The sequence below is a fragment of the Indicator indicator genome, chromosome 2 (assembly GCF_027791375.1).
Source record: "Indicator indicator isolate 239-I01 chromosome 2, UM_Iind_1.1, whole genome shotgun sequence".
Taxonomy (NCBI): Eukaryota; Metazoa; Chordata; class Aves; order Piciformes; family Indicatoridae; genus Indicator; species Indicator indicator.
The window spans coordinates 39,431,961-39,446,199 of NC_072011.1; the positions used below are offsets into that span (position 1 = coordinate 39,431,961).

A 14,239-nucleotide genomic window follows, 5' to 3' on the forward strand; every position below is an offset into this window, starting at 1 on the left:
TTGAGTGTACTTCCATCTCCTAGTACACATTCTGAGACCATACACATCTTGTAATAAAATAATTATGAACACAGAACAAAATGTTGAAAAATAGTATTTATTAGCACCCAATTTACATAATTATATGGTACAAATGACACTTACTTGCTGCTGGAACATTAAATAAAGCTGCTTTTAAAAACCAATGCATATTTCTGGATGTCCATGTGATTTTGCTCAGCAAAGAACACAGGTACCACACTTCACTACTGTCATACCAATACAAATATCTGCATGGTTATGTCGACATGGTCTCATTTTAAATAACACACTAACATAAGCAGATTTATCTAATTTTAATGACAAAATATTTACTTGTTCAGGCAAGTGAATGTAGATTTAAATATAACCTATTCAAGAAGTTTCACGAAATATGAATTACAGTGAAAAAGAAAATTCAGGGCTGCAACCAAGAAGCTCAAAAATATACTGGCGTATTTCCAATTAATATCCCTCTGCCATTTTAGATATTTATCCAGGATTTTAAACTACTGAGTGTTAGTGTGAAGTGTTTGAAGAAGCATTTTCATTTAAAGCAAAAGCGCATCCTTTTAATAATACTTATAAAATCTTTGGAGAACTAATCACTTTTTTACTTTTCTCATGCTTCACTATTAAGAACCTTTCTGAACTCATTAAATTTATGGATGCTTACTCTCAGAAAACTACTTCCTTCACAAATTAGAAAACAGTTTCTCACTAACATTCACTTTTGTATGACAGTAGCATTGAATCAAGGTAATTTGGTGGAACTGAAATTATGACAAAGCCTTGTACTGACACAAAAACTGACAAGCAGACTACTACTCAAGTGAGTAGCTATTTCTCATTTGGATTCACCACTTCACAAAACACCCGAAGCCTAACATTGTTTCAAAGTAGTGATTCATAACTGGCATGCAAAACCATAACCTCATCATAACTCTGATGGGGAGTCTTAGTTTCCTTCAGCTTTTTATTTGTCAGTCACAGCAGCCTTTTCATATCATCTGTCATGGAAGTGACCCAAAAGAGAAGCTTACAGAATTAACTGTAGTTATTAACGTTTAAGTGGTCATCACCTGTGGGATCCTCTCCAAAAGAGAACTGTCAAGTAACTCTAAGTTCAATAACTAGTCTAGCAGAGAGGAAAAAAAAAGAGTGTATTAATATAAGCAACAACAACAAAAACCCAACAAAATCCAAACTACAGTCCATAAGGCAAAGAAATTTGTCCTTTTTTAACCTGTCAGCTTCTTTTGAAAGAAAGCAATAGAAGATATTTATACAAAATACAATGCAGGCAGTCAATATGCTGACAAATGTCAACAAACAAAAAACAAAAAATCTTACAGCAACAAGTCTTCTTGTCATGGATTTACTTCCACAAGATTTTTCTGATGCACGATTCAAAGAAAACACAGCACAAGAGTGCTTCGCAGTTTGCCTGGGCTATAAAGATACAAGAAATTGTAGCTAACATGCTCAGTTTGCATTTCCAGAAGAAGGGCTAACACGTATGAGACAGTTTGCAATAGATATTCATGTCTGTAAATTCCTGACTGCAAGAAAATAATTCTAGGAGCCATACATCTGAAAACAAGCTACATTCAAAAAGTACCTATCTTGATGACAGGAAGAATAAAAATATAAATTCTCAATGGAAAAATATTAGCTTGAAGTCCATTGTTTATTCCTTATACAACATTTTTGGCTGCTTTTAATAAGTATTCCAAAAATAATGAGAATATTTGGCTTGGCAGCAAGTTATCCCTTCCCTTTCAAAACAGTACAAATCCAGCTGCATAAATCTTTCTCAGCATCCCAGTCTAATACTCTGGTGTGAGGATGAAGGGTTTCTTGAAATAAGCAAGGAAGTAATTTTGGGAGCCTGCAATTCAAACTGAGGGAATACAAGTAGACTGGGCTTGAGGACCACATCAACACAAGGCTTTCGGCACCTTAGAAACACATGTGCAGGTCTGGTTTAAACACAAATGTGATCTTTCAATATCACAGCATGGGTAGGCAACACAAGCAGGGTGAAACTAGTCTAAAAGCACAATACCACAACCCAGATTTAATCAGGAAGATGGAGTAAAAAGCACACATATTATTACTACATGCCTTTTTAGCTCAGACAGTTTCAATTTTGTCATCTAGCAACAAATCTCTCCTGACAATGAACCAGTTGAGACCTACAAATTGTACTATTCAACTTGGTTTACACCTTCTTTAGTGGTATTTTGATTTTAGAAAACATCTTAAATGTTACAGCATTTTGTAAGTTTTCACAACAGACTGCAGAGCAGCAAAATTAAGTCAGCAGGTGGAGCGTAAGAGGTAACTCAGCTGAATTAAGCAAACTCGGAATAAGGAGGTACAAACCAGCTTTTTGGTGGTTGAAGAAGCAGAGCTGAGGCTGAAACCCCACCACCCTTCATGAAACAGTCTCAGAGAAAAATCAATAGTTCTTTATGAAGTTTACCCTACAATGAGACTGCACTATCAATGAGAAATTAGGAGTCTGAGAAAATGTAGTCTGAAGGAGGATTTAAATGGGATGACAAAAACACAAGAAAATGATAGATAACCTGCACAACAACAGGTATGTTCATTAACACAGGCAGAGACATCATTTTAAAGGTCGTATTTTCCGACCTACTCCCCCCTCCTGGGATTATGTCCACCAGCTAAGCAAAAAGCACTTGCTTGAGGACTCTCTACACAAAGGTCCTGCTAGATGCCCCCTACTCCCCAGGTGTTTGCTCATTTGCTCTGCTTCATGTAATAGTGTCTTTTTTACAATATGGGTTATTTCTTGTGAAACACCCCCTGCATAACTGGCTGGATTAACACTGTTTTCCATCGGTTTCTCTGCTGATCAGTAGAAAAATTGCAGAGGTTTTGAGTAGCGGTTTACAGATCACTTGTTTCTGTACTGCTGTTCACCTTTAAGCCTAAAGATACTGATGAAAGAATCAAGACAGTTCACCTGCTCTAACACACTTGAGGTAAACACATTATCAGATTTAGATCTAATATTCTCAGTGTCTTCGTGTTCTTATGGAAAAAGGGAGCTTCCTGACGCATCTGAGTAGTTTTTCAGGGAAATCTTGGCTTCCTCTCTGTCACTCAACACTAAGAGCTACACTAAGAATCCCTACAATGCTCACCAACAGCAGAAGTCCAAGAAAATTCAAATTGCCATGTCAAAGATGGAAAAATTTTACACAAACCAATTTACCATATGCAAGTGGTTTACTATCATATTCTGATTTCTTCGTTCTTAACAGTATAGTCTGAAACTACTTCTGCTAAACAGCCACAAATTTCAGAATGTTTTAAAATGCTATATTATAATCATGTTTTCACAGTTATTTCTATCTCATCAGAAAACTGAAAGATACACAGCAAAGTACTGAAGGAGTATTTTTTTACAGAATGGGCTATTCAGTGTGAAGTGAGTCATACAACACTGTATGTAATACACGTGAACTATGCAGACTATGACTGGAGGGAGGGGGGAGGTGAAACAAGCCTAAAATTTCACTCTTTTCTCCAAATGTTGTGGCTTTGGGTCAGTATTAATGGATATCATGAGACAAAGTGTTAGTCCTGCAATTTTGTATTTACATATTTATCTGGAAACGAAAGATTCGTCCTGCTACAATGTCTGAGGACCACAGCCTAAAGGTCTCCAAAGTCAAAAATACAAATTATCTCATTTGCAGATACTCCCACACTGCAGAAATTACTTGTGGAAACTTGATGCTTCAGCAAAGAGGCCTCCAAGGAGATCATTACTGTAGTCTCTTGTACAGGCACAGGGACAACCACAATGACTTCCTTAACCTCAACCCACAGTACCAGGTTTACTAGATACTTCACACAGGTGTCAAGTAGGCTCCCTAGGACCATCTGCAAAGACACTGCCAAACGACAGATCCTGAAAGGCAGCAGGTAATGCCTGCTTTTTAATTTTTTGTTTCCTTTGAGATGGACTAACACTTCTGCCCATCAAACACAGCTGAAATGACACATCTTTACGGAAATTGCTGCTCCCAAAAAATTACATTGACAAAACATGAGGAAGGAGGTGGGGAAAAGGATGATGTAATTAAGTCCTTTATCTCTTACACATTTATTCAAAAGGGTAAGTTTCCAGTTAAATTCACGGCTGTGAAATAGCATCGTATGGCCTCATCACAAACCTGTATGGTGAACACCACACACTTACTCAAACACATCACATATGGGTCTGCTTTAATGTAACATTGGTTGAAAACATACAGCCTAAGAAATAACCTACGGTATGTGACACATAGTTCTATAAGCTTCTTGCTAAAGAACATAGTTTATGAGGAAAAAAAAGATGTATGAGATCCAAACAGTGTTATTCAGGTGATTTTCTTACAACTAATAAAATCCCACATGCTGTATGACAAGAGCATTCTCTTCGAGGCACAAAAATAAATGCAGACACTAGGCTTTCACTTGGATTTTTTAGAGTGAATTTTCTGCAATATATCTATGTACTATATCTAGAGTTCCAAATCATTTTGTGTAAGCATTTTGGTAACTGAATCAAATATGTGAAAGTAAACAGTGCAGTGAAGTAAATTGAAAATGAAATTTAGGGTATTTAAACCTAGTGGACCAATTTTCAACAGATGAAAGGACTGAAAATTCTTCCATTATTAACCCCAAAAATCAGTACAACAGGCTAAACTTATGTACACATGAAAATTTGAGTTATGCATTTAAAAAAAAAAAAAAAAAACGTACCATGCAAATTAGGGGGAAAAGTAATGGTAAAATGTCATATACTGATGTCGCACCAAAATGTATTTTTTGCAAGAGTAAGTCTTAGGTCCGGTTTTGTTTTCATTTTCAATAGATTTATGTATCATATTCATGAAAGTTACCAACGACACTGAACCAGGAAGAACTGCACATAAAAGGGAAAGACGTAAAATAATGTGGTGCCCTCAGAGATCAGAAGTTCAGAGCTTATAAACCCCAGGACAATCATGAAACAGGAATTAAGTATCTAGCTGCAAAAGAATCATAACAACACATTGAAAGTGAAGGAGAAAATTAAGGAGCAAGAGTGCTCAAAATTATTTAAAACAATTGTCAGATAGAAAGAAACATGAATTTGGTTTGTGAGACATCAGCCAGAAGCCCAAAACTTTGGCCTTCCTACACAAAAGCATTATGTTGCATAAGAAAAAAAAAAACAACAAAACAACAAAACCCACGCTTAATCAGTGACCTTTAGTCTGAGTCCAACAAATTGTGCATGTGGAATGGTGTTGTGCACACTAAGATATGAAGAACTGAGCTAAAAAGCTGAAAACAAGAAAAAAATGTGTAAGAAGCACACTAAAAAATTATCTTGAAGAAAGTGGAAAGGAATGGAAATACACAGCTAGAATCACTGTGAGCATGCAGATCTCAAATTACAAAGACAATGAGGAATATGCAAAAATGGCACAAAACATGACCTGGAATACTGGCATGAAGTTACAAACAACAACTACTGAACATCATGTAAATCCTCCTGCCAGTGAGACATAATAGTTGAAATAATCTTCGAAAGGAAGCTGCATTAAACCGCACTGTCCCAAGACATTATTAAAATCCGCAAGTCCACAACCCTGCTTTAGCAGATGGACTAAATAAGCTAAATCATTTTTTCACCCCTAACACCTGTGATGATGTTCAGAAGATCTGACAGGCTCATGCACAATACCCTGCAGTCCAAGTATGTGAGCAAATACAGTAGAAAGACATTGACATCGATTATGAAGACTAGCACAAAAATATATATACTCCACAACCTCTTTGTAAGGCTACATTTGTTTTGTTTTTTAAAGGCACCTCATCCTCTAGCTATTGCCAGCTTTAAAAAAAAATAAAAATTTATCACTTTTCAGTTTGAGCAAGAGCTCAATTGTGAGAAGGAAACCTCTTTCAATTCACATTTGAACAGCCACTTCTTACATTCCAATTGTAATCAGAATGACAGTCTTTAAAAACAAGCATGCCAGTCTATTAGTTCTATGTACAGCAATTTCAACAACTGTAACTACATACTGTACTGTGTAAGCAAAAGCACAACATTCATTTCATACTCACACCATTATCCTTTGTATACACAAACTCAAGAGAACTCTTAATACTAAAACATTAAAATGCACCCATGGAGTCTTCCCTTACTAGACACATTTAATACATGTTTACAATATATATATATATATATACACATATATAATATATAGAACTTTTAGAATTTTCCAAATAAATCTTTGTAATCTCCTCTTCAAAAAGAAATAAAATAATGACACTGAAAGAATGAGTCAAGTACACAACTCTCACAAAGCTGAATGCTCAGTTTTGCAGCCAAGTTTCAACCTTTCGATCACAGCCAAAACAGTTTAAAAAACTAAACAATCTGAATTACTATTGTAGTCATCTCTCTCCTGTAAAGTTCTAACCTTATCTATGGAAATATTTTGCATATCAATATTATGAAGTGACATATCTGAATACTCCAAGCAATAAAAGATATTCCAGGATATTTTAGCAGTAAATATGTGTTGCAGGCTCAAACAGCATAGGTGAACCTTTTATTCTAAATAATATATTTGATTTCAACTCTGAAATCAGCTTCAAATATGGTCCTGTCCCCAGATGCCACTCTAAATACACAGTCAAACCCTATATGTTGATAATTTTCAAAGAGTCCTTTTTACAAAGTGTGAGTTTAAAGGTAAAGATTAACTAGTTTCCAGTCTTAACCTCAGATTGGCATGAGGAAGAGTTGCACTGGGTTCTTTCTTACTCACATCAGCACTAGAAACCACCTCCAGCAGAAATTCTGCCTTCCCTTCCCATTAGAAGAAAACATCAACTTCAGGCTTATTAGAAGTAGTAACTCTGATGAGGACACGTAATAGAAAAGAATCCACTCATCTTCCTTTAAGAAGGGTTAAAAAGACTAAAAGAACAAATTAAAAGCTGTCATTCAAATCAACAGAGAGGCTCTGAACACTTAACACATGTCTGTTGAGAAATTACAAGCACTGCTCATTCTTCAGGTAACCTAATCAATGGTGTGATTATCTTGTCCTCTTCACTGGGTGTAAGTCCCACAAATGGTGAAGCTGGGAAATACCCCTCGAAGTAGCAGAAGCTCTCAAAACAATGGAACTTTGTATACTTCCCACCTATTGCACTAGTAGGACTCATACAAAGCATCAGGTAAAGATTTAATCTTCGAAAGAAGTATTTCACTGTCATCCTTAATGCCCAGAATGATACCCTTTTTAGCACTGACAGAAAGAGGAGATGAAGATGAATGTTTGATAGTTACATTGTAGGACAGTTTCTTTGGAAAACTTCATGGAATTTCCTGTGCCAGACCTCCAAGAATAAACAGCATTATAAATCTGAATAAGTTAAGTCTGCTACTATAGTACATACAGACTGTTTCAGTCTACTGTTAATTGGGACTATACTAAAGGCTCAGCTTCTAGCCACACGCTAATACAGTCTTAAAAAAAGCATATACATTTTTTTGCAAATTAAATATTTACTGTGTAACACAGAACATGTGAGGAAAAGATTTACTGCATTTTAATTTGTTACTAGTTTGCTTTCTTTGAATTGCATTTATCTTAGGCTAGCAGCCACATGGTCAAGATTGAACATCCACTACTGCTCTCTGAACAATACCTATTTTATTAAGACCAAAGGGATGACAAAGTGCCTCTCACATGACAAAGTAATGAGCATGTGAACTGACACATTTTCCACATAATTTAAGTACATTAAGATTCCTCAATGAGAAGCATCCTAGGAAGTTTCCCTCTTTTCCTATTCCCTGATGCAACTAGACCCCTTTCTTTCCAGTACTCCATTTTATTAATAAAGAATACATTAACCTAGTTTCACCCAAGGCCTGCCTGGACGAAAATTCACACCCTCTGAAATAAAAGCACTTCTTTGTTTTTTAACTATTTGAAACTGAGAGATTTCAAGCTCTCAGCACCAGCTGAGCTCACAGAAATCAGAACAAATGTCAATTTAGAAAACAGCACCCTGCAAAACTAAACCCTTAGAAACATTCTCTGACTTATATGGCAGGATAAGAAGACCCATGCCCTCCTCTTCTCTTTTGTGCAGCTGGTTAAATATATACAAAGCTAGAGTTGAAAGGAAAGCATTCTGTCATACAAACACTTTAGCCAGGGCATCTGCTCCTGCACTGGCAATATAACATTTGGAGGGGTGGAATGCCACATCATGAATGGACTCATCAAATTTTTTGCGATGAGCTGTAAATTCTTGGATGCAGGTCTTGCTTTCAAGATTCCACAAGCGAATCGAACAGTCATGACCTAAAGAAAGGGGAAACAGTTTTCTTTGTAACTCTCACGTCTGCCATTACGAGAAAGAAAGTAAAATCTGAATATACTTACTGCCAGACATCAAGTACAAGCCATTAGGATCAACAGCTAAACTTGTAACTGCATCTAAGTGAGCTACCATGGAGTGGATCAGTTTTCCTTTGAAAGAAAAGGAATTACTTAGGTTATTTTCTGCAATTCACTTTATCATCTGTTTGCACTGCTTAAACCCTACCACTAATATTATAAATACAAGATCTTGTCCCATGATTGAATCATCAGAATTATGCAAGTCCTTCTTTTAATTTTTACAGTCTCAAGAGTGCCAGAGTACCGATATCACCAACTTCATTAGACCTTTGGTTTATGTCTGCAAAACCACCATGTGCGTTTTATCACTGTGCATTTTAAATATCTGTACAAGCAAGTACAGGAGCAAGGTCTTGACTGGGAAGGAGAGTGAAGTCTGAGTATAACTAAGAAGCAATGAATATAAACTACGTATGGATATGGGACAATGTCAGTCAATCCAAATGAAAACTAATATTCTATCACAGCTTATTATTATTACCATATGATTTCACGTTAAAAATAAGAAATCAAGGGTTGAATGTGGGTGGTTGTTGCAAAAGATAATAAAACAGAAAAAAATATGAGCAGCTGTTTCATTTGCTATTTATTAGAGAACTGTATCATCAAGCATATAAACTATTTTCATTTTTTTTTCCTCAGCTTCCACAGGGTCCTTTCACCTCTTTTTTAACATATCCCTAGGGAACAGCAAACTTAAAAATCAACAAGAATATTGAAAGATCTCAATGTAACTCATAAGACAGTGAGCCCTGGAAGCAGAAAAGTCACAAACTTAAATTTATCGAGATTCACATTCAGAATATCAAATTAATTCTACTATTCCTATCAAAAAGTCCTTTAAAACCTATGTGAGATTCATAATTACACATCCCAGTGCATCTCACACCGTAAATTAGGGAAAATATTATAAGCTGTCCAGCTGTTTCTGCAGAAGTGAGAAATCTGGAGAAATACACCTCCAATCCATCAGGCAGAGGCCTCGGAAGCACTAAAGAAGTGCTAGAGCTTCCTGCCCTTAGATCAAAATAACAGTCAACACAACGGAAGAAACATGAACAGAAACATATGGAGACGTTGAAAAAGCTTCCTTTTATGTTCAATATTGATAACCCCTACACATAAGTAATTAAAAAAATGGTCAGAGAATGATGTAGGTTCATTATCACTGTGTCAAAAAGGTTTTAAGCAGATTGGCAATCTTTGGGCTCTACTGGTGATGAGAGATCTCTGTTTCAGAGGATATTAGATTTTTTTTTTCTTTACAGTCCCCAGCATTCACATAAACAATACTAATCACAATGAAATTCTGTTTATATCATATGATAAACAACTGCCATTGACTAGCACCTGCTGAAAAGATGCGTACCTGTGTTGTTGTCATAGAATTTGATGTGCCTGTCTTCATGAGCAGTGATACTAATTGGAAGAGTTGGATGGCTGATGACTCTGTTTATCTGACAGGAGGCATTGATTGCTAAGAAAGAAAGAAAAAGAAAAAGCATATAAATACATGTAAATTGTTAAGTTCTTTAGAAGATTGATACTAAGAAATATATAATCAGTCTTAGCTGCAAATAATTCTTACCTCTATACAATGGAAATTCTCAGCTAGCGCCTTATGTAATGTGATTTACTCTGAAATACTTTCCAAATTACAAACACATATGTGTGAGTGTAAATACAAAGAAGCAAGGTCCAACTTCTGGGCGCAGTTTTAGGGGGACACAGGTAAGAATGTAAAGCCAAATACCAAAATACCTTTTTTGCATTTCCCTACTTCCACATCCGTTCTATTGTCAAGCCAAGCTTTTTTGATAACATACAGACAATATAGGAAAATTAATACTGTGAGCAGTATGTTTCCAAGTAAACAGTATCTCAAGCCCTCACCCTCACAGAGTAAAACTCATCTACTATTATTTTATAAACATGGATTAAAATTCTTATTGAAGAAAATGATGCTAGATTACTCCTAGGAGAGCAATTTTGCTAACGTTCAGAAATCTTGAAGTATCATATATATGTAAGTATATGTAAGTGTGTGTATATGCACACACTTGCACACATGCAAAAAAGTACACAATTCTTTTGTGTTAGAAATCTAGGCATTGCTGCAATGCACTTACAAGTATGAAAGTGGTCTTAAGAGGCATACATTGCCACATATACACAAATACCTACTCCACAGAACATCAAAATACAGTTATCTTCTTTCAATGTGGGAGTTGACTGTGTTTAGGTAAACTGCTGCCAAAGAACACTCATGTCATCTAATAAAAATTATTACTAAAATCAACAGAATATTAATATAGGATCATTTGCTACTAAGATGGTAGTAAAGATTTCAATTTTATATCTCTCTATAAAAACCTGAACTGTTAAACAGCATCATCATCTTCAGAACACTTAAAAATTATGAAAGTGTAAATTACAGAAAAAACATGCATATCAATGACCACCTCTGAAGTTAGTTCTACTAAAAGTACATGAGACTCAATCACAGCCAGATCACAGTATCACAGAGGTTGGAAGGGACCTCAGGAGATCATCAGGTCCAACACCCCTGCCAGAGCAGGATCACTTAGGGTAGTCCACACAGGAATGCATCCAGGTGGGTTTTGAAAGTCTCCAGAGAAGCAGACTCCACAATCCCCCTGGGGAGCCTGTTCCAGTGCTCTGTCACCCTAACTGTAAAGAAGTTTCTCCTCAGGTTGAGGTTGAATCTTCTATGCCCTAGTTTGAACCCAGATATCCTCAGAGTTTTAAAATGGCAAGCAGCTCGAAGCTTATAATGAGCAGAGGAGTCCTTAATTGGTGTTGGTGGTAGGACATTTCAGATGAATTGTTTTTCTCTTGCCTAGATCTTGTAGAAAGTTTTGGGTTTTTTTGCAAATACATGTAAGCTTTATAGTACTGTTATGTAACTGAAAATACTAAGCTGGGATGGCTGGCTGCCATACTGTGACCTTGTTTTCTTTAAGGAGTATTACTGAATTATAGTAAGGAGATGGAAAAAAAAAAAGAAAAGAAAAAAAAAGGAAGAAAGTTAACGTCCACTGAATAGAGACAACTGGTTTAGAAATATCTTGTTTCAGACAGGAACAAAGATGTGGGCTGAGAAGAGAAATCCTGCACAGTAAGGAATAATGTAAAGGGGATGACACATTCTCCTCTTATGACAGTCATTCTAAAATGGACAAGCAAAGCCAAGAAGGGTTTACTCCCTTTTAAAATATAGTGGGAGGGTTCAGTAACAAATATTTTAGGAGAAAAAGAGTACCAAGATTTTAGAAAAGACTGAACATTTTTATTTACCATGTTACCAACATGCAACCTTTAGCTCATTCTAGTCTCCTTCCTGAGACCCAGGTAAAATGATTTACTGATAGCAGGCTCCTTACAGTTTTCTCTAAAAACTCTGATATTGGCCATTGCCATGATCCACGGCATCATATGAGATCTTGTGAATACTCTTTCCACTGAAACTTTGTTTTTCTTCTACAGTGAAAACTTCAACTAAAGCCCAATGACAAATGAGCTGAGAACGTATATAAACAGTATATATATAAAATCCACATACACTCTCAAATTTTTAATAAATTCACCTTTAGATTTTCCTGATATTACCTCTATCTTGCAATTTTAGACCAAAGCAAGAATAGAAACCTTGAACCTGAAAAAACCACTAGGTTGTGTTACAGAAATCTGTGCTTTTTCTTGTGATATTGTTCCTTGAAGAGGAATTTAGATAGCATGGGCCTGTTTCTTCCACCTTCTTACAAAAGTATGTGCACTATTCTGCTACTGAAATATCCATAAGATCTGCTGTAATAGTAAACATTTACTGTTACCTCTCAAAACACAGCTTGTAATATAATTCTTGTTATAATTTATCACGATACTAAGTAGTTGTTTGGAAACAGCAAAAAGCCTATCAACAGTATCTATTGCTCTTAAGCATTTTTTATTTTTTAGTTTTGGGTTTCATTGAGTGTTTTTGATACTTACTAGCATCCACACTGGACTCCAGGGTAAGAATTCGCTGTTGTGTCTCCATGTTAAAAATGCTAGTGTATCCACTGTTAAACGATGTTACCATGAGGCTTGGGTCACTGCTCACAAGATCTACTGACAAAGGAATTCCCATTTCTATAAAACAACGTAGAGAACATTTTCTCAAATTAATTTGGTGTAAAGAAAACAAAACAAAACTCCAAACAAACAAAAAACCCCAACCAGTTAAGCCCTTTAATATCAAAAGGCCATGACTGCAAAAGGAATTTTAAAAATTTACATTCTGCAAATCTAAATAAATTGGCCTGTACGATCACTATCTTAATCTTGTTTTTCTGTTAGGCATATCAACAACAAAGGATATGTAACTGAAGGGGTAAACTCATTTACACAACAGGTGATTAATGTTATTATCAATGTAGGCAAATTCGGAGCTTAAAAAACCCAGCAAAGATTTTCAGGTGCAAATTTTATATGCTGACATGGTTAGCATGAAATGTTGCATAAACACATTACAAACTCTTTATTACAAAGCTTCATCCATCTTGCCCGTAATGGTATGTATCTGATCTCCTTACACTGTAGATGTCTGAACACTACAGGACAGAAAGCCAAATCAGCAAAACTTGGGTATAGGAAATATCTCTTAGGATTTTTCTCCACAAGTATCTTGTTCACTACCCACTATGTGAAAGAACACCACCAACTGCACAGATGCCAGGAGGAGGAAGAGACAGAGAGTGAAACACTGAATGTTAAGCAGCCTAATGTCCATAAATCCAGATAATGCAGGAATATCATCACCTCCCTCTAAACCCAAGAGTAATGGGAGTAACATCTTTACTGGACACATGACCTCATGAATGTTAATGTTGCTCAGGAATGGTGTCACTTATCTACAAGTACTCCAAAAAAGTCAAAAATGACTGGTGTGAGCAGAAAACATATCTGCTTCTGAAGTGACCTTTTCTACCACTGCAATGCCTGTTTATCTGCAGCTTCCTGGTAAGCCTATAATGATGACTGCTAGGCATTTTAGACAGTTTGTTCAAACTTCTCAATAAACCATAGGAAAACTCAATTTCCAAGGACGATCTTTGAATTTTGCATTTCATTCCAGTTTGGAATGTAAACCCCCCAAAGATTAGCTCTGTGAGGCAAGACTACTCCACCTTCCCTCTTAATTTAGTAATTAAAACCCAATCCAATCAACCAACCAAGCAAAATCACTATCAGGAACTTTTAAAAACAGACAATTAGGCAAGTTGGCAGTAAACCAGTTATGTTTTTCTGAGAATCCTGCAGACCTTTGGAAACATAGTTCTGCAAGAACTTAAATAAATTAAACATTTCTGTTTCAGTCAGTGTGGTTTAACTAACAAGTAATAGCAGACTTGATCAGCTTTACTTCATAATTTGATAGGTCTGTTCAGTTATGCCAAAGTTTATTTTGTCTCAAAGTTGTTCTGAAGAGCTAAGAAACTGCCTTGGTTTATTGGCGATTACGATCAGCTCTATGAGTGTGGCCATGCCAACGGGACTTATTCCAGTGCACTTAAGAGACTAGCTACAATAAATTACACTCTAAACAATAGGATTTTGATTTGGATATGACACTTCAGTAACTAGATCTAAAGGAGTACATTTTTTTCAACTAGCAATGCTTAAGATTACTGTTATTGCTATTTAGTTAATAC

The 14,239-nt window shown here is 36.0% G+C and overlaps 1 protein-coding gene across 1 annotated transcript in view; it reads right to left on the reverse strand.

Moving 5' to 3' along the window:
• Window positions 1-8,256: 8,256 nt before the first annotated feature.
• STRN (striatin) overlaps window positions 8,257-14,239 on the reverse strand; it is a 64,682-nt gene continuing 58,699 nt past the window's right edge. The window contains exons 15-18 of the mRNA XM_054399290.1: window positions 12,537-12,677; window positions 9,895-10,002; window positions 8,508-8,594; window positions 8,257-8,426 (exon numbers count right to left, since the gene is read on the reverse strand). Coding sequence (XP_054255265.1) covers window positions 8,257-8,426; window positions 8,508-8,594; window positions 9,895-10,002; window positions 12,537-12,677 — 506 coding nt within the window. The remainder of the gene's footprint in view (window positions 8,427-8,507; window positions 8,595-9,894; window positions 10,003-12,536; window positions 12,678-14,239) is intronic.